This window comes from Lytechinus variegatus, chromosome 1, assembly GCF_018143015.1.
Source record: "Lytechinus variegatus isolate NC3 chromosome 1, Lvar_3.0, whole genome shotgun sequence".
NCBI classification, from domain to species: domain Eukaryota; kingdom Metazoa; phylum Echinodermata; class Echinoidea; order Temnopleuroida; family Toxopneustidae; genus Lytechinus; species Lytechinus variegatus.
The window spans coordinates 23,914,207-23,936,767 of NC_054740.1; the positions used below are offsets into that span (position 1 = coordinate 23,914,207).

Here is a 22,561-nt window from a genome sequence, read left to right on the forward strand (position 1 = left end):
CCGTCTGAAAAATATAAATCACCTCTTCTTCTTACCACCACAATTACAGTATCATCATCATTATCATCATTATCACCATCATCATCATCATCATCATCTTCATCATCATCATCACCATCATCATCATCGTCATCATCATCATCATCATCATTACCACTACCACCCCACACCACCACCACCACCATCATCATCATCATCAGCATCATCATCATCAACAGCAGCATCATCATCATCATCATCACCACCATCATCATCATCATCACCATCATCATCACAAACCACCAATCATTATAAAATACGTGTAATATTGCGAGCATAATTATAAAAATCATCGTTATCGCAGATTTCAAGTTTAATTTCACGATATAACTTTTCCGTGGATCTCATAATTCCGAAAATAGAAATAAACAATAAATATCATGAATAAATCAAAGTGGATATTCAATCTAAAGATGTCCACCAACCTCATAGTGTATCAATATTATTTAACTATAGCTATTCTTGTTAGACATCTAAATATGACCAATATGAATAAATAATAGTCCAATTGATATACAAATCAACCGCAATCTAATTGTTGGGAGGGGGTTACATGTACTTTTTTTCCCCAAACAAAACAAAACGTCGATCTGCGTTTGGGGGGAGGGCCGGGTCACAAGACTCAGCTGAGTTTTAAGTCAAGGTCTTTGCTTATTTCAGCATGATTATTCGTAACAATGCACATCTATGATTTTAAGTCATGCCCGATTGACGAATCTCAATGACTTTTGATCTCTATGGAAATGGCAAGCCATTCTTTTGACGAGAAAATGGGATGTAGCACATTGTAAACGTTTTTGTTGTCTGCGGTGAGCGCAAAGACCAAATGACAAAACCTGATTAAAAGTTTGGTAGTACATGTACAGAATGTCATCAAGTTAAACTTTGGAATCAGACTGCAAACGATCGAGCTTTGTCAAAATACTGCATGTCTCCAAACTGCCGATTATTTCTCTTGTCTGTGGTAAAATTCATTACTCATTGTTTAAGACAACAAAAGTTCTTGATCATAAAATTGTTTATTCTGAATTTCCCCGTGTTGACTCAACCCTGAGAACTGAAAGGAATCAACAATATCTTGTAAGCGTTTTGTGACATATTTTCGGGTTCGAATAAATCACGGGAGCAAGTGTTTACTTTTTGCAGGAAAGAAAACAACATAATGGATTTTTTTGTTTTAAATATATCCGTTGCTTCAGATCATTTGACTTGTATTTATCTCAATGTCTCGTTCAAGGCGGATAACTGTGCTTGACATGGACACCATGAGTCATGGGAGTGGTTCCAGGAAGGGGGCTACATCGGCGGGAAAGGTTATAAATCGCCGCAGGACCGCACTGTCCCTACCGGAGGAAAATAAGCCACAAGGACCAACGGTAAGTTAGGATTATATTCAATTTTACCCCTTTTTTAACCTTTAGCAATGATTTTTTTTAATGTTCTTTTATGTTTTTATTTCATGTACCGAAAGACTATCCTGTCCTACATGTATATAGTCATCAAACGAGTGTTATTGTCTTTTTATGTTTTTCCTCATTGCTTATACATGACTCAGGTGTGTGTGGGGAGGGGGCGGCCTTTGCCGGCCCTCGCCCCGAGACCAATTGTCCCTCATCTCATATTGTCAGAACTTTTACAAGGAGAATTCTCTCACGCTCTCTGTGAGAGTGAAAAGAACTGTTTAGGCTGGTTGTTTGGCATTCTGATTTTTCCTGGCATAAAGAGCCGATACCGTCAATATCTGGTAAATCCTGAATCCGCCCCTGCTAACGCAGAACAGGAGATGAGGTTGTTTTTATGAACTTTTGAAAATTAGGGATCCTTCGCTCATTGGGTTCAAGAATAAAGAATACATTGCCAAATTCCCTTCAAGGCAAAGAACAACCTAGAAGTCTCTTCCGAAAATCGGTGAATCAAAACAACAGTTTCACCCCGCACAAAATAATGACATATTTGCAAATTTTCGTCAGCTCCGAAACTTAGGAACAAACTGTTGTTTCAGTAATCCAGTTTACCGACAAGGACGTCGCAACTATTCTTTGTCGTTCGATGAGCATTTTCAATACAATTACTGTGTTCTTGAATACGCCGGGTGTCGAACTACCTTCATGACCATCTACTACTACTACTACTACTACTACTACTACTACTACTACTACAACTACTACTACTGGTACTACTACTGGTACTATTACTGGTAGTACTACTACTGGTACTACAACTACTACTGGTACTACTACTACTACTACTTCTACTACTACTTCTACTACTACTTCTACTACTACTACTACTACTACTACTACTGCTGCTGCTGCTGCTGCTGCTCCTCCTCCTCCTCCTCCTACTACTACTACCACTACTACCACTACCACCACTACAACCACTACTACTAATACCACTACTACTATACTACTACCAATAATACTACCACTACTACTACTACTTCTACTACTACAACATCAACTACTACTATTACTACTACTACTACTACTACCACCACCACTACTGCTACTACTACTACTACTTCTACTACTGCTACTACTACTACTACTACTACTACTACTGCTGCTGATGCTCCTGCTGCTTTTACTACTATGGCTGCTGCTACCGCTACTATATATAGGCCTACTACTACAACTACCACTGTTATACTCCTACAATTCTACAAATGATCATGCTTAGTCTGTAATGACTATATCTAGAATCTATTTCTTAGGATTATACATATATGTTTTTAAGTAACCATTGCAAAATGCACTAAGAATAAAATCCGTGTGACCATAAACAAGAGCATGTTCTCTGTCGAAATTGTCATAAAATTGTGAATTATTTTGACACTGAAACTCCATCACATCTATCGATTAAAGTGGTACATGTAGTTGCGTAACGATCCCAAGGGTGAATCAATTGTTTGGTTACTATGGTAATATCGTAAATTACCTACAATTAGCTACATTATTAAGCCCCATGCTTATAAAAAAATACGAAATAGTCTATAAACCGCTTTATCAAAGCAATTGCGACTGGAGGCGCTGCTTTCAGATGTACACATGGGCCATTATTGTGATGTCAGTCTGACTCTGTGCTAAAATTATGGGGAGCCAAAAATTCAAAAATGCTGTTTGATATTGTATATCTTTATGTCATACTATATTGTTTTTTGGTAATTTCGTAATGAAGACAAATACTTCAGTTATCATTCCCAGACAATTATAGACAATTTGAGCGTCAAATAATGTTAATAGACTGGATATGTATTGTTAGGGATTTGTTCCCCGATTGGCTCTCCATAGTTAAACCACAATTTTAAACGAGAGTGTAATTCAATCCTGAGTTCAGAATACGGGCCATGGTTTACGAATGATATAGTCCTCCTAAACTTCACAAATAATCATTAACATAAAGTGCAGCAACTTCTGATACTCATATTTATTAGGATCAGAAGAGCTTTTCATGAAATAGTTATTTGATTTTCATTGACAACTTAATTTTTCTAAGCCAATCAGATGTTAAATGGATGGACCGGGCTGAAAATATTTATATTTAAATAAAATTCACAGAGCTAAATAAAATTCACAGAGCAAAATGCTTAAAATCTCATCAAAACCGGATAATAAATAACGAAGTTATTGAATTTTAGTGTTTATCAATATTTTGTGAAAACTTTTGTCGGCATGAATATTCATTTGGTGGGCTGATGATGTCACATCCCCATTTTCCCTTTTCTTTCGTTATTACATGAAATCATGAATGTTTAGCTTTTTCATACAATGTGTAAATGATGTGTCTCCAATATGATGAAATAAGTTGCGGCAATAATAAGTTGTCATTCCAATTGTTTTAGTTATTGGTAGAACATTATTGAATAAACCTAATGTCATGTAATAAAATACAAAAATACGAGTGGGGACATGGCATCATCACCCCACCTAGTGAATATTCATGAAGACATGCCTAGAACTGTTTCGCCGGAATAATGCAAATCTTTAAATTCCATAACTTCGTTATTTGTCATCCCATTTTGATCATATTTTCAGCATTTTGCTTTGTGAATTTTACTCTATTCATTGAGATAAAAATAATTCCGGCTTGGTCCATCCCTTTAAGATTTCGGTAGTTTTTTTAAACAATATTCAGTGAAATTTGCTTTTCCCATCAAGACAACGCCATCGGAGAGCGGGTGGAGGTTGTCCGGGTGCCAGAGTTGAACTTTGTGGGAGTTTTTTTTTCGTAGAACCATGCATGGCCCTAAAAAAATGAATGTGGATTTCATATTATAAACTATACTTATGGGGCGTTGCAAGAAACCTACGTTAAAACTGCAAATGAAAATGAACTGCAGATTTTGCGTATACTAATCAAATTATTTACGCTTAATTTGTAAAGGAACGTAGAAGGAATGTGAACACCCATTAATGATCTATTTCACATAAACTGCATTTCAAGCCCTCTTATGACTTTGAAAAACTGGATAGATACATAAAGTTTCATACTTATAATGTGGATTTTTGTCTTTTTCCAGCCTTATGAGCGGTTTAAGCTCAAAGCAAACGCAGTGAAGTGGCTTTGTATGGTCTGCCTAGTTTATATGAGGTAAGTCGAAATTACATTACGACAGATTTTGTCAAATAAAAAGAAAGAGTCATAAAAAACAGAAAATATTCAGCACCAAACATTGAAAGGTCAAGTCCACCCCAGAAAAATGTTGATTTGAATGAATGGAGAAAAATCAAATTAGCATAATTAACGGTTAATATTTTTCAGACTTTTAAGTATGTTTTTAATCTAACGATCATTTTGATTGCATAAAATTATTTTCAGGATCTCATACACACTCTTAAGGCTTATGAGAAGCATAAACAAACATTCACTCAGGTCAATCTTAAAGAAACACATAACACAACGGTTATATACTATACATGGTTTAATGTAATTTGTCTTTTCACAGATAGGTTTGAAGTAGCCAATCAAAATTAGGTATTAAGGTGATGTCATATCGGCTTTAAATTATGTCCATTCGATTCTACGCCCAAAATCACCCGAATCAACATGTAAAAGTAAAAATATAACGCGGAATATAATTTTGGCGCACTTTCAACTCATTCTGGCCCACTGTGCGTCGATCACTATTTCTATCGTTTTTTATTGTTTGAATTATATTTCATTTTTTTTACACATTTGGTAATAAGGACCAGCTTGACTGAACCATATATGCTAATTCCACATGTTCAGGGAAAAATTTGAATATTTCATATTTCATATAATAAAATACAAAAGAATAGTGAGTGATGTCATCACGATCAGGACTTGACTAATAACTGTTTTGTAAAATCAGGCGAAACTTAAAAATGTCATAACTTTCTTATTTTACATCCAATTTTGATGAAATTTTCAATGTTGTTCTCGTTGGATTTTCCCTTTTTATTCAAATCAACTTTTGGTTGGGGTGGACTCGCCCTTTAACACATAAGATAGCTTCGAGCGAGAGTTTTTGGCAATACTTCCAACATTTCATCATCTTTTCCTTTGTGCTGATGTTATCTCATTTTGAACCCGCTGAAATGATATTCCTAACGATTATTGGATACGTTAGTCACTTTATTTACGTTTCAGACGTGTACATTGAGCTATAAGCTAGCTGCACAATACACAGTGATCCGCAATGTTTTCACATCGTGGACGATGATGATGTCATTCACGATGTGCTACAATGTAACAATGTGACAATGTGACGATAGTTCCTATTTCATATTGTGGACACCTCTCTTTTCACTATGTTCACACAGTGAAGTCTCTGAAGTCAGCGTACTGGAAGTTAATTCGTTTTTTCTGATTTCGAAACGGGAAATATTGAGGGGGAAAATGATTCGATTTTTTAGATTTAAAACAAAAAGGGTCGTTGATAAATAATTTGTTTCAGGAATGAAATATGTAACAACAGTGAAACGGTTCGTTTTCCGTTTTACTATTCGTTTTTCATATTTTAACTATATAGTTTTTGCTTTGGCAGAACAGAAAATCAAATTAAAATTATCATTTCCTTTTTAAGGACAAGTCCATCCCAACAAAAATTGCTTGGAATAAACAGAGAAAAAAACAACAAGCATAACACTGAAATTTCCATCAAAATCGGATTTTAAATAATAAAGTTATGACATTTTAAAGTTTCGCTTAATTTCACAAAACAGTGATTATGTACATACGTAAGGCATGCATGGTCGGTATGCAAATGAGTGATGACGGCATCCACTCACTATTCCTTTCGTATTTTATCATATGAAATGTGAAATATTCTAATTTTCTCCTCATTATCAAGTAAAACAACGATTAATTCCTCTCCGAACAAGTGGAATTAGAATTGTATAATACGATACAGTCAACTTGGTCCTCATTGCAAGATCTGTAAAAATAAAATATTGCATAATTTAAACAATAAAAAGCTAAAGAAATAGTGAGTGAGAGACATCGTTTGTCACATTTGCATGTCACCGAGTTGTGCATATTACTGTTTTGTAAAAAAATAATCGAAACTTTAAAATGCCATAGCTTCTTCATCTTACTTTTTATTTTGATGAAATTTTCAGCGTTATGCTAGTTTGATTTTTAATTTTTTTTGTACGTTTTCGCTTGGACGAAACAGAATATTTAATGAAAAAAGGAATTATCGGATCATCATGCTGCCATGATAGTAGTAGTAGTAATAAAACTACTATATTACTACCGCTACTAGTAATATTACTTATACTGCTTCTACTGATGATGATGATGGTGGTGATGGTTATTATATTAATGTTATATCATTAGTATTATATTACCATTATCACTATTGTTATTATTCTAATTATCATCAATATAATTATAATTACTATTGATATTACAATCATCATCAACAGCATCCTCATTTTAAAGATCATCATACTCTTGCATCTTCTTATATAGAGAAGCATCTGAAAGAGCTCTTAAAGGAACTTTACTGGAGGTCGTGGAAGAGATCTTGACCTCGGCGGAAGAGGAAGCAAAACGAACAGGGAATGATGGGGATTACCCAAAAGGCATTGTCAGTTCCGCTTACCCCGATATGACCTTCGATGCAGCAGATTATCAACGCTTCTCAAAAAGAGAAGTATGTGCTTATCCTCCACCTACATTTTTACCCCCCCCCCCAAAAAAAGGAATACATGAATCAATAAAAAAGCAGAAGATTAAAATGAAAGTGAAAATAACATATAAAATACAGTTTAAAATGAATTAATGAATAATAAGGATAAACAAATAACAATAATAGGAAGAAGAAAGAAATTCCTGTCTGTAGGTTGGTTTGATAAAGCATTATTTCGAAGGCAACTTTCAAAAGCAAAGCTGCTAGAAAAATTGTGAATCACATGTATATAATTTCCACTTTGCAGAGGAAATGATATTAAACTCCATGACCTAAAAATAAACGCTGACTGAAGACGAACAAGGTAAATATTGTATACCAATAAAAATGGCCTTCTGTTTCTGTTTCTGGTAACACCCGTAGGAATTCGGCAGGACAGCAATTTGCTGGTAAACGCCAAGCTGGTACATAACCAATTACCTAGGAAACATTTTACGTCTATGGTTAATCAGTCATAGTGGCTGACCTTGTAGATGACAGATATCACTCTCGGGCCTTTTTATTAAAGTGAAGACAATGGCAGAGTTGGGATTCGAACTCACAACCTTGCGATTATGAGTCCAGTGCTATAACCACTGGATCACACGACCCTTGAAGAACCATCCCAACGATTTCATATCAACCTGGGGAGCGCTGTTTCATGATTGAGGGCCTGTCAGACGGTTTATCGGACAAGTCCCATTTTATCTGACAGTTACCATGGGAACTGTCCTCGTTAGCCAATCGAAACCAATAAAAGTTTTCAGACCTGACAAAGTGGTGATACATTTGCTCAGGTCTTAATATCTCAAAGGGCATAGGGTTAGAGTTAGGATTGTAATAGGAGGTTTTTGGTTCAGAATAATTTAAGGATTACCATTATGGTTTATTTAGTTTTGGAGGTTAGATCGTATGTTCGGGTTAGAGGCCACCGCACACCTTACGGGTGTTCGCGATCCGATTTTGGATCAAATCGCATTTTGCTCATTTTCTGAAAATGTGAATGGAACATATCAATTTATTTGAGGTTAAAATCAATTTAAGAATACTCATATGACCATTTTGAAAGATTGCAAGCTTTTACTTTCGAGTAAAGGCCAAATTAGTTTCAAATCGTAGCCAATCTTATGACTGCTATGACGTCATTACGACTAGATATTAAATTTGTTTTTATTCTAAGGATTATAGCATATTCACAGATTTGAACATAGGTACATGTATTCGTACGAGGATTTCGAACATTACACAGTAAGATATTCCAAGTCTCAATATTAGCATCAAATTCTACTAAGTTTTATTTCAAAATTGAGTCGCAGATCAATCGTAAGGTATGCGGTCGCCTTAACCTGCAGATTTTCCATCGGAACAATTGTCGCCGGAACACATGTCATGGAACCGACAAATTGTCAGACGAAAGTGTTGATGAAACGCTCCCCCGGAACATATTATTGGTGCTGCATGGATATTTACTCATTCGATATTTTTTTGAAAATCTGAATAGGAAGGATTACCGAATAAGATTAAGGACATCTTATCAATGGAAGAAGACGATAGATCACAAGAACAAATACAAAATGTAAGTACAAAAGAGGAATGATAGAGAAAATACATTATTTGTTTAATTTGCAAAAGTTGAAACTATTCAGTTATTTTAAACGATGTTCATTATCTAAATGTAAAAAAAAAGTCCAGGACTGTGAAAAATAATAAAGTATGTAGTTGAAGAAGAGACCATCACCCTCTGAAAAATGAGGATGGTCCATAAATAATTGGCAATATTTAATTTTCAGAAACAGATAAATGCGTGAATTGGATAAACATAAATGTGTCAGAAATGAAAATTTATACGAACTCTTGTTTGAAATCAACCTTAAGTAAGTAAGTAAGTAAGTAAGTAAATAAGTAAGTAGGTAAGTATGTATGTAAGAGAGTGCAAATCGAAATATGGTCTCTCTAATGTAAGGGTCATTTGCACTTTTAAAGGAGTAAATTCAGCGTGATTTTGAGTGAAAAAATGTTCTCTATTCTTTCTCACATTTGCCCATGAGTGAACGTATCATCTTTTAAAATGGCTGACCATAAACTTTTACCAAATTTTTATTTCCTGAAATAGTTTCTGAAACATTGTCACTTTCTTTTCACGGATTTTTTTTCAATTTAAAAGCCTAATACATTTCCTAATTGAAGGACATTTTTTAAAACATTTTATTAAAGGTCGTTAGAAGTATGCAAAGTATCGAGGAGTTTGCTAAATATCCGCCAGAAATACAAAAGAGGATGTGTAAATATGCTTGGTATGACGTGTAAGTATTGATAACATATTTTCTTCATTGATGATGGTTTAGTGATTTAAAGGTTAAGTCCACCTCAGATAAATGTTGATTTGAATCAATAGAGAAAAATCAGACAAGCACAATGCTGAAAATTTCATCAAAATCGGATGTAAAATAAGAAAGTTATGACATTTCAAAGTTTGGCTTATTTTTAACAAAAATAGTTATATGAACGAGCCAGTTACATCCAAATGGGAGAGTCGATGATGTCACTCACTCACTATTTCTTTTGTTTTTTATTGTTTGAATTATACAACATTTCAATTTTTACGAATTTGACGATTAGGACCTCCTTGCCTGAAGACCAAAATGTTAAAATAATGGAATTCCACGAGTTCAGGGAGGAATAAAACTTCATTTCACATGACAATGACGAAAAAATGAATATATTTTATATTTCATACAATAAAATACAAAAGAAATAGTGAGTGAGTGATGTCATTAGTTCCTCATTTGCATACCGACCGAGATGTGCATATAACTGTTTTGTGAAATGAAGCGAAACTTTAAAATGCCATAACTTTCTTATTTTACATCCGATTTTGATGAAATTTTCAGTGTTCTATGCTTGTTGAATTTTTCTCTTTTTATTCAAATAAAGTTTTTGTTGGGGTGGACTTGTCCTTTAATGAATATATGAATAGATTAATCAACAGCGGGAAACCACAAATGAGCTTATGCATATACCATTCAGACCTGGCATGATGATGGTGGTGATGACGATAGTGATGGCGGTGGTGATTATCATCACGACAGTCCGTTTGTTTTCGTACAATGTTTTATGATAATGCAGGTGACGAAAATATGGAGGTGGGAGTGGTGGTCGCCAGTGGCCGTTCCAGTGAGCACCCCCACCCCCAACCATCGGTGGAAAAAAATGAATTTGAATTCATTCTTAAAACCACAATAGAAGTCTAGATACGTTATTTTGCATTCTTTGCACACTCCTCCCCCTTGAACGTGATAGGAGTGATGACATGTCGAAAAAATATTTTCGACAGGGAAATTAAAAATGTGATTATTAACCAGACTTTTTTTTGTGGGGGGGGGGGGTGCTCGTCCAGAATTTTAAAACCAAAATGTTGGCCCTTTTTGTCCTCAACTGGTAAATCAAGGTGGTGCTGGTGATGTTTGGGTGTAGTAATTACGATGATGATGATGATGATGATGACAATGCATTAACAAAGTATATGTATATTCACAAGAAAATGTTCAGCGAAACTGAACAGAGTAGAAGAAAGGGAAAGATCCAAATATAATAATCAGAGTAATGAAGCTATCAAGATACATAAAATCTACCTCTAATGTACTGTATATTATGCATTTACTTTTCATTTTGATAGATTTACAAGAAATCGAGTCATCATTCGAGATAGAGAGCGAGCTGAAGGAATGTACTTTGTATTGTCTGGAAAACGTACGTATATGTATAGAATTCTCTAAGAATCAGGCAAAGTTCACCCTGACAAATAAAAAAAAATGTTGCATTTCTTCCTTGAATGCAATATACTTGGCCAACTGTTAAACCAGTGTTAGTGGATAGTGGATGCATTGTTGTTTTTGTGGATCTAGTGAAAAACACATTTCAAAAGAATATATGAATAATCAAGCACCAAGACATCAAAATTGGGGCTTATCTCATTAAACATTAAATCACCCCGTCACTTTTACAAATGACTTCTTCTGGTCATGTGCAGAATGGAACTATGAACTGGCTAATTGCAAATCAATAATTAGTAAAACCAAACCCCTGTGTAAAATATCTACAAATGACAATCAACATCTACAATTGATACTCACTTTTTAAAAAATTGATTATTTCATTTTGAATGTTCAAAATGATTGTTATACCACTGTTAAAGTGGATGGAACAGCCATATTACGAAAACACACTTTTATTATTACATTTACATTAAATAAGATAAGCAAGTTCTCTTCAGATTGATAAGCGAAACTTTATTGGTTTTCTTAATTAGTTATCCAGGTTGGACAAATTATTCATAAATACTTTTCATATCATTTGAAGTAATGTGGTGAAATTATTACCATTAAATTGAACTGATTGGCTTTATAATATTGCAGTTACCATGACGACAGCTGGTGCAACTTACATTCTAAAGAAAGGAGATAAATTTGGGGTAAGTTATGTATTATACTAGACAATGTTCGCTTAACAGTAAGTATGCATATCTCGAAAAATGTATGAAGACATCACTAATTTGTTTATAATCTTTCAGTTGATTAATGATTAAGCACTATTCAAACATATTAACTGTACTTGACTGATATTATCCATGTCCTTTGTAGAAGGTGAGAAAATGTTGTTGATCATGTTTGCTTGTATGATAACATTTAACATGAAATACAATGACTCATTTTTTTTTACTTAAGAGCTACAAAGGTTTACTGAGATCAATTTCATAATTAATCATTAACAGACCCGACTTTATTGCTCCTTATATCTATTGTAGATGATTTGACTGTCACCGTTCTATATTCCACCCCAATTTTTTTCTTAAAAATGAACACACGTGACACTACATGTACGGTTCTCATGGAATTACCAATGAAATACAATGATTATTGATTATTACATGTACTATTTTTAATTGTTTTGTGTGTTTAATGCAGAAACATAACTAAAAACAAAACAAGAGAAAGTTTTAAGACACTCTCCAATGAAAATTCAGTGTGTGTTTGTACTTTAAAAGTGTTTTAGGGCGTCAAAAGTTAACAAATACTGATAGCATGAAAACTGATGCGAATCCAGATAAAATAATGTTGTTATTCATGTTACATATTGTATGTATCATTCTGTATTTCCATGATTGTATTTTCTTCACTAGTAAACTTAAAGTAATTTGGCCTATGATCAGTGCATAAAACCATACTTCTACTACATTCAACATTGTTCACTCAATCAATGTATCTGATATGACATATCATTTTTTTATGATTTTGTTTTCTTAATTGTTTAACAGGAATTAGATTTGATCAACAACACGAACAGGAGTTGTACAGTGATGTCTAAAGATCAAGTTGAATTATTCTGCATACACAGTCAGGTAAAAAGTATTGAAAAATTTCTTGGTTTTTTTTTATTGTGTTCTCAGAACACATAAGATGGTTGGAGCGGTCGATGTTTTGCCCTTCTATTGGCATTATTCAATGGCATTCACAATTCAACAAACAATTTAGACAAAAATAATATGGTGCTGTTGATATATGTTATCAAGTATTTTACAAATATGCTAAGGAAGCCACTTGTGAAAATGGCTCATAAATACATCAGGGTAAGGCAATTGGTGGCGGAAGCCAAAACATTTAGGGGGGGGGGGGTCCACCTAAAATTTTGGGATGGACACAGGTAAAAGAATTAATAAGCAAAAAAAAAAGGTTAACTAACCAAAATTTTAGGGGGGAAAAAAAAACTAATAGAAAAGAAGAAAAAAAAGGTTATCAACAAAAAAATTAGGGGGGACCCCCACCTAAAATTAAGGGGGGAGGGATACAGAACCCCCCATCCCCCTTCTGTTGCCTATGGGTAGAGCACTTTAATAGAGATTAAGGGGTGACCAACCAGGTGTGGATCCGAAAGGGGGGGGGGGGTGAAAGGTGCGGGCACACCCCATAAAATTAGGAGATATAATGGTTCACCCTTAACAATGCCTTCATTGCAGACCCCGTAAAATAAAGTGATGATCTTTTTAACTTGTCTTTTCTTTCTTTGAATGTCAAGCTTTTCAGGAATGATGACCCTTTTTTTTCTCGCATCCTGTTTAAGTCTGACAGGCCATGCCTGCCAACTCCTATCATATTTTGACAAAAAGAGAAAATTATGCAAAAAATGAAAAAAAACAAATGAGAGCTGAGCTCTTTTCTAAGTTGTCATGTATTTATTTGTGTAAATAATAAGGAAATTGCTATTAGAGTTTGTAAATAACATTTTGTTATGTATCTTATTTTTTCAATCTTATTGTAAAGTGCTTAACATGTATTAGTCCGAAGCATGATATGCACATGATTCATTATTTTCCTTTTATACTTTTAAATTAAGTCAATAAATCTTAACAACACATGATTACAATAACTGTATATTTTCTTGAACATTATTTTTGGTTTAACAGGACTATCCCGATATATTTGACACAAAGTTAAATGTGAAGCCAGAAGACTGCCTAGAATATCTCAAGTAAGTATGACCCATTGAGGTACACTTTTTACACAACATCAAAATTAATCTTAATTTGCTTGTCAAATTGGCAACAATAATTAATGTTCTATTAATTTTCATATTGACAAAATTAATAAAATTGGATAAACATCGGTCAAGTCAATGATGATAGAACAATTTTACTGAGAAGTTGTAAATTTGCAAATTTAAACATGATTTCGTTATTTTCATAGTGGCTTTACTTATGAATCACTTTCTATTTCTGTAAAAGATTGAAGTTAAGGCATATTTTCTAACAAGATATACACTAGTCGTTATGGGGGCGTCGTGGTCTAGTGGTTAAGACTCTCGTCTTTCAATTTGGAGGATGTAGGTTCGATTCCAAGCCATGGCGTGTTTTCCTTCAGCAAGAAATTTACCCACATTGTGCTGCACGCAACCAAGGTGAGGTAAATTGGAACCGGCAGGAAGTAATCCCTCATAAAGCTGTGTGCACCAGAATTGGTAGACTAGCTTAGCCGGGTAATATAGGAGTGCCTTGAGCACCTACTGAAGCAGAGTAGATACATGTGCTATACAAATCCTACATTATTATTAGTCTCAAAAAATGTTTTTTGGTGATTGTAATTAAAAAAAAGAATGACCAAATTGGAAAGAGAATAACGATAGGTAAAACTAAAGTGTGAATGTGTTGATGATACAGAAGATGACAAACGATGATATGATAATGTAGAAAATACCAATGATGAATATAATCATTTTGATTATTGTTGTCATCATGAACAGTATGTCACTGATAAACAAATCATATATAATAATAGGCATCTATCTATTCCGAGGCACACAAGAAAAGAAAGAATGAGAAAGTTTGGATGAGTGTCAAAGTGCCAATAACTAATACTGTTAGAAAAGATAAGATTTCAGTTTGGATTTGAAGGTCTCCAGTGATTGTATAATTCTTAAATTTAATGGCAAATTATTCCAGAGAGAAGGTGCTGAGGCAGAGAAAGCTCGTGCACCATATGCTACACGTGTCTTGGGAGTCTTAAGAAGTTGCTGGTGTGATGATCTCAGGCTTCTAGCTGGTGCATAAGGCGTGACAAGGTCTTGTAGATATTTTGGTGCCAAACCATTTAACACTTTCAAACCATTTAACACTTTCATATTACATGTTTCTTTTGTTATTATCATAGGTCCCTTCCGGTGTTTAAGGCATGGACGGGGCACGACAAACTACCTGACTTTCCTGCTAACTGGGGTGTGCAAAATTACAGGTTCGTATGATAGTCTACCATTCTAGCCATAGGGCAATCACTACATTTTGGCACACTCTAAATTTCATGGTATTGTCCCCCCCCCCAATAAAAGAAAAAAAAAAACTTTTTGATTTCTTTTATATGCTATTCCAACTTTATACATGTAGGTTCTTATCATAATTAAGATTTACTATGACTTCAGGGGGAAAAAATCAAAAGTTGACCAGATGCAGAACCTCTTGGTGCTAAAATATATTTTTGGCAGGATGGCGCACTTTGTAAAAAAAAAAAGTTGTGTGTGTGTGGTTGTGGGGATTTATCTTGGGCTAATTCTTACGATTGATTGAACTCATCACTCAAGTATCCAGGACCCCCTGCCTTTGAGAAGCAAAATTAAACAATTTTGATATAAAATTGCCATAAACAGTTTTGAAATTGAAGACTTTTTTTTTGGGGGGGTGGGGGCTTTTCAACCTTTTCCAGGTACGAAATATCCTTCATTTGTCATTGAAACCTTTTTTTTGTTCTGGGGTGGGGGGCTTTTCAAATTTTCCTCTGAAAAATTTGCCCCCTCCTTATGGAAAATCCTTGATCCGCCCCTGATTAAACTGAATAATGTTTGTGATCAATCATAAACAAATCAGCCCTATAATTAAAGAAACAGGATCCATGCAGTATTGAAAAGTACTTTTAGTTCACTTCCTATCCCTTTTTTTTCACAGAGCTGGTCAAGTAATAGTCCCAGACAGCATCAAGAATGATTGGATTTATGTCATCAAATCAGTAAGATGAATCTTGTCATTGACATGTATGGTTAAGAATAGTACTCATCAATTACATGGCAGTGGAAATATTTTGAAGCAGTTTAGCTTACAAGCATACCAGGAGAAACTTTGTGAAAAAGAGAGGAAGGGACAGAAAAAAATACTTTGAGAAAAAGTGAAATGAGGGGATGGTATTAGCAACAATTAATAGAAGAAATAAAACATTATACCTGACCAACTGATATGTCCTAAAAATATTTTTTCCTCTGAAAATGGGAACAAAACTGATGAAAATGTAGTCCTACCTAAAAGATTTTCTTCTGTTGGAACAACTGATTAAATTTTTTTGGGTTTAAGTTGTGAATGTTATCACTGTTACGTATAAAATCTTGTTCATATAAGTGTATTTTGAAATAAAACATTTTGGGACCTGTAAAACGAAGGTTAGCGATTAACCGTACGCTTGATTTTTAAGATTGATTGTACATTGCAGTCAATGGAATCAATCATAGAAAAATGTTCTACGATCAATCCTTAGCTTTGTGTTACGGGACCCTTATCAGACAAAGGTTTGGAGTGGCGAACTATCGTGTATTGACAATCATGGTTTGCCCCTACAAACTCCCTGTCCATTCGACCGTTCTGGTGTTACTGAATCAGGAAAGTTTGAAAACTTTCCAGAGGAGCATTTTCATGACACAAATAGTTGGTGACTTCCACTGACTGCTGTTATAAGCTACCAGAAATCCTTGCATCTGATTGGCTGAGAGCAAGTTAGTCAGTGGATATCACAATAACTCTTCGTGAAATGGAACCCAGGTACCTTTAGTCAAAATGATCCAAAATACAGACCTTCCACAACAAAAAAAAAGTATTCTTAGAAAGAAAAAAATATTTTTAGACAAAAAAGAGTAATTTTAAAAATTTGTTTCAAAGTAACAATCGCCAGCTTATTGTTGTAAGATCGGTGAAAAAACATGTGAAATGACTCTACTTGAAAACTTGATAATTCACCCTTTAAATATGTGCTCGTAGGCAAGAATTTACTTGTCCTTTTCATGTAACAAGTTACTAGCCTGACAGTGATTTTTACCAGTCTGGAACTGTCAGACTGGCACTAGTGTCATGCACTGTGTATAAACATGTACATCCTCCATGATCAGAAATTGGGAAAAAAAGTTACAATTCATACATTAAAAGAATCGGTGTATTCATAGCAAAAAAAGAGGAACAAATAGGGAATGATTGGCATGTCTGCAAATGTCTAAATTTTCTTGGATTATTTCTCAGGGTACTTGTGATGTACTGAAGCACCTGAAAGCAGACGTATGCATGAGGGATAAGACTGGTAAATTCTACAAGGAGTTCAAGAAGGCTGAAAATGCCAAGGAGATCGAATTCACAAATCAGAAGCTGGCCGAAAAATTGCCCCCTCTAACCAGAGGTAAGAGCCCCTTTCATCTTCATATATTGGAATTTATTGATCTGGGCACTGTCATTGATATCTTTCTGAAAAAAAATTGTTTGATAATAACATAATTTTCACAGAAAAAGAATGTGAGAAAATTACACTGCCCTGACAGAGATCGGGGGCCGATTGCACGAAAGGGTCTTTGCAAGAACCGTCTTTCGTGTTGCCCATTTATTATGATGCGCCATGTAAAACGCATTTTGAATAAATTACCTGCAAACATATTTCATTCATCCGTTAAAGAAAAAATCTTTGTTTATGAAATGATGTGATGTATCATGAAATTGCATACAAATTGGTTTAAATGCTAGCTAACAAATTTTATTTGTTTTATCATACATTTCAGATATATGCCGCATACAGCGCATCATAAAAGATGGGCGACACGAAAGACGGTCCTAGGAAAGACCCTTTCGTGCAATCGGCCCATGAACCCCAAACCCTTGCTTGCATGAATGACCAGTGTCCTATCAACTGAGCTATCTGAGCTCCTTTCGAGGGAGTGTAAGATTCTCACATTATAACAAAATGAAATTATCTACAGATAAGGCTGCTCATTTGACCTTCCATATGTTGAATATTTGCCAAAGTCTAAGTATTTTGTGGGCCGGATTATAAAAACGTGTTGTTTGTCTATTTCAAGGTGAATCCCTCCTAATCCTAACAAATATTTGGTACATGTAAATTAAAATGCTTCCTTTTATGAAAATTGTGCACAGTACATGTAGGTTATCAACTTCTGGCCTACTGAAAGAAACAGGGTGGGAGGGGGAGGCCAAAGCCAATTTAAATTACAGAACACACTCTATTTATTTTTCGTGGGGGGGGGCAATACTTCTATAGATAATCCAACGGCCACAAAAGATTGTATTTGTAAAAACAATCAATGAAATTAAATCAAATATATATTTTTTTAAAGGTTAAGTGCATTGTTTTGTACCAGTAGTCCTATTTAGTTTAATATCCAATGTTATAAACATAAAACATTGTAATAAAAACGCCTGTACAAGGTGCATAGTAAATGCTGTTTTATCATTATACTATTATTGTTTCTTCAAAATCACTTCCATATAGTGACATTCTTGACCACACCTGGACCCAGTAGCAGGCGGAGCAGTACACGAAGCAGTACTGGCCAAACCCTGAGGGGTCGGGAGCCGATCTCCGGGATGTCGGATGAAATGGTGGCCAGGAAAAAATGTGGTTCACACATAACAGTAAGTAATAGTATTAATAATGTCATTTATAAGATAGCTCTGTATTTTTTAGCATCGTGATTGGCCAATAGGCGTCACATGACATCCATTTTTCTTGGTGCAAAAGATGCGCAACGAATTGATATTGCACGCTCGATCAAAGTACCAGGCGGTAGAAGTCCAGGAAGAAGTCCAACAAAACTGTACTTAAATTTTTTAAAAATTGTTTCTTTGTTGCTATTTCATAAAACAAACACTCGCTCTGTCGTGCGTTAAATTAAATGCAGAGAAAGCTCGGTTTCTTCAGATGATGCACACTGCACAGTGCGGCATCTATCTAAAGAAACCTCGCGTGCTCTGCAGCATTTCCACTAACGCACTCGGCTACATGCATTATTTGTATAATATTTTCCTTTTTTGCATTTCAGTGTGTTTGATTCCTCATTTTGGTTTACCATGATGAAATACCTCCACAACACAAATTTTGTGGGAATTGGTCAATGGGGACCTGAGATATGTATGACCTTATGAATACATGTATGTAATCAGCCCCATTGAAATCAATGTATCAAAAGGTTATGAACCAGGCAAAGAATAGTATAACACATTGACTTTAATGGGGCTAATTGTGTGTTCTTGAAGTCATATCTTGGGGCCCATGGACCCATCTCCATCAAATTTTGAGTTGTGGGTGTCTTTCATCATACCCCACCAAGGTATAATATAAAAATGATAAAATGCAAAATCAAAGGTTTTTGCGACATAATCATTTAAAGAGAAATACCAGTAGTTGCAGTAAACACTGATTTCATGAGAAAGTCTATAAAACAGGGCTCAACTGTCAGTATTTCATCGAGGATCTAGATCTGGTACAGTTACATAAACTGAACTTTGTGAAATCTTGAAATCTACGCTGAAAAATGTTCACACTGAAGATCACCAACACAGATAAGCGCACGTGGGACAGTGTATAATTATTGCTTTGAATGTCGGGCCCGACGCTTGACCCGAATCCTGTGCTTATTTGCTGATTTCTCAGCAATTACACAATTTCTTCCAGAATCCTTTGGCACATACGTTTTATTTATACAGACACTTTGGTGGTCATTTAATTGTATTCTGTACGAACTCATTTTGATATCGTTACCAAAACTGGAATTTACCTTTAAGAGCTCTACAGCAATAATATTACAAAGTGCAAATGCATTGGAACCTTGTCTCTTTAAAGTGCCTTAAACGATGTACATATAACTGTTTTCACAAAATATCGCTAAACTTTCAAATTCAATAAATTTATTTGTTATCAGATTTTGATGAAATTTTCAGCATTTCACTTGACAAATTCTATTCTACTCTACTTATTTAGATGTAGCACTCCTTAACTTGAGGGATTAGCAAATACTTGGGTAGATCCACAATTCATCATGCAGTTCTCTTCATAACAACCAAACAGCAGCATTATTAGTAAGGGATGTACATGGAATATCTACCGAGTACTGACTTTCAATTTTTTTTACAGGATACTGTATTCAGAAGTAAAAGCATTCTCCAGTGTGTAAGGAGTGGGAGCCATCCAGACACTCCTTTCTGTGTTAGAGTTGGAGAATTAGAAGCTGGAGATATCTTTGTGAGTATAGCAATGAAATAACTGTTTGCTGCAACTACATTCTTACCTTTAATCTTTATACTGTAAATTCTGAATAGTAAAGTTGAATAGAAAACAAGATACAGTTTCTTTGACACAAGTTTTTGGTTGACTGCTTGGAAGTTTTATTGAAATTGAACAGTGTGCACATGTCATTATTGAGTGAACACAAACTTCAATTGTTGTTTTCTCTTTATTTTCAGAAGCTCTTGCTTTGTTTTCTTTGCATTCAACCAAGAATTTGAGCGAGTTATTGTTGATCAAATTTGATAAATCTTATATCATTTTAAAGCTTAGGGTGTGCTTGTTCAAACTCAACAAAAATCTCAAATTCCAATTTGGGTGACTGATTGTTGGTTTTGGGATTGCTGGTCACATTTAGACTTGGTGGTATTAGACCTTAGGGGCGTTGCAAGAAACTTCAACAAGAAGCGATCAATTACAAGTCTATTTTTGTTCCCGAAATCAAGCATATGTCGTGCAATCAATTGAAAATTTGCGACTGATTGCTAATGTGCTCCATGAAACAAAGATTGTAATCTTATTTGCTATAGTTAATTTTGATCAATAAATTGTAAAATTGCAACAGAATATTTGCGATTGATTGCAAATATTTTCTTGCAACACACCCTAAGTGTATATTAGATGAAATTGGTGTAGCATATACTGGCGATTAGACAAAACAGAAAATAGGTTAAATTTGAATTAAACCATTTGGTATGAAGATGAACTGGCTGTAGATGAAGCAGGGTTAGACCAATGTGGGTTGAGATCGAATGGAACGTAGTTAAAGTGGGTGTTAACCAATCAACAGTTTACCATCAATGATTAAGTGGCTACAAATAAATTACAATACAAGTCAAGAGCAATTTTGTGTCTCGCCCACTTATGAAAATAACCAGAAATATCGTGATTTGCGAGGGCACGCAACAGAATTGTATCAAAACTTCATGGTGAAATGTCTAAGATGGAATAACAATTGTGATAAAAGCCTTATACGTAAACTTTAATGTTGACCTGAAAATGACTTTTGACCTTACCATGTGGCCTCCAACTGCAGCATAACATGCAGGTCGCCTAAGTGCATCTACCATCCAAGTTTTGTTAAAAAGTGACCTACGGTTGCGGAGTTAGGTGTCATAAGAGAGTCTTGCATGTAAACTTTAACATTGACCTAAAAATAACCTTTCACCAAACCACATGACCTCAGACTGGAGCATCACATGCAGGTCCCCGAAGTCCATCTACCATCCAAGTTTGATTGAAAAGCGACTAACGGTTGCATGTAAACTTTAACATTCACCTGAAAATGACTTTTGACCTTACCATGTGAACTCTGACTGAAGCATAACATGCAGGTCCACCAAGTCCATCTACCATCCAAGTTTGATTGAAAAGCAACTTACGGTTGCAGAGTTAGGTGTCATAAGAGAGTCTTGCATTTCAACTTTAACGTTGACCTGAAAATAACCTTTGACCTTACCATGTGACCTTAAACTGCAGCATAACATGCAGGTCCCCTAAGTCCATCTACCATCCAAGTTTGGATGAAAAGTGACTTACAGTTGTGGAGTTAGGTGTCATAACAGTGTCTTGCATGTAAACTTTAATATTGACCTAAAAATGACCTTTGACCTTATCATGTGACCTCCAACTGCAGCATAAGATGCAGGTCCCCCAAGTCCATCTACCATCCCAGTTTGGTTGAAAAGTGACTTACAGTTGTGCAGTTATGTGTCAGTAGGTTTGTGACGGACGGAAGACGGACGACATTTGGATCCCTAAGTCTGGCCTTCACCTCTGGTGGGCGAGACAAAAATGAAAGGAAATGACAAATTAATTGAATTTAAACTACAAACATATTTTTTCATTGATAATTTAATCAAAACAATAATGAAATTCACATGTCCATAAAGGAAAAATATACAATAAAAAATGAATGTTTGGTAACTCAGACTATACATGATTAAAATGACATTTTTACATTTCTTTTTCTGTAGATGTATATATACATACAATAAAGTGACAATTACATTTACATATTCATACAAGTAATAATGAAATAATAAAATTATTTCACTCTGATAAAGCGCATGATACATCTGAATGACATCTAAGCATTATACAAACAGTGATACTGCATAGATATCTTTTCACACACCATACATAAACTTTGTTCATATATACACTTGCCATTTTCTTTCACAAACTATTTTACAGTTATACTATTATTTTTACAAAGAGTTTAAGTTTTAGTGTGATGGAATGAGTGAATTAATATGAATAAATGAATAAATATGAATTTGAAGAAATGTCATGGACCAAAACAAAAAAATATTTACTTTGCAAGTGATTACAGTAAAAAACCTTGATATTACTGAACTTGTGTTTAATTCAGCTTGGCACAACAAATAAATCCTTTTCAAATGATTACTTTCAAACTATGCAACCCATTATTATATTTTTTGCTAAATATTCACAGCCAAAATATGCCATAATTAAGTGTTTCCCAATATGACTGGACGGAGAATATGATGATACACAT

The 22,561-nt window shown here is 34.7% G+C and overlaps 1 protein-coding gene across 2 annotated transcripts in view; it reads left to right on the forward strand.

The window, feature by feature from the left end:
• LOC121409641 overlaps positions 1-22,561 on the forward strand; it is a 54,471-nt gene that overhangs the window by 25,047 nt on the left and 6,863 nt on the right. For both annotated transcript variants that reach the window (XM_041601554.1, XM_041601560.1), the window contains 14 exons: positions 1,277-1,415; positions 4,562-4,632; positions 6,979-7,162; positions 8,679-8,753; positions 9,392-9,480; positions 10,854-10,927; positions 11,593-11,648; positions 12,492-12,575; positions 13,638-13,702; positions 14,878-14,958; positions 15,663-15,723; positions 16,995-17,148; positions 18,250-18,392; positions 19,891-19,998. In XM_041601554.1, coding sequence (XP_041457488.1) covers positions 1,277-1,415; positions 4,562-4,632; positions 6,979-7,162; positions 8,679-8,753; positions 9,392-9,480; positions 10,854-10,927; positions 11,593-11,648; positions 12,492-12,575; positions 13,638-13,702; positions 14,878-14,958; positions 15,663-15,723; positions 16,995-17,148; positions 18,250-18,392; positions 19,891-19,998 — 1,384 coding nt within the window. The remainder of the gene's footprint in view (positions 1-1,276; positions 1,416-4,561; positions 4,633-6,978; positions 7,163-8,678; positions 8,754-9,391; positions 9,481-10,853; positions 10,928-11,592; positions 11,649-12,491; positions 12,576-13,637; positions 13,703-14,877; positions 14,959-15,662; positions 15,724-16,994; positions 17,149-18,249; positions 18,393-19,890; positions 19,999-22,561) is intronic.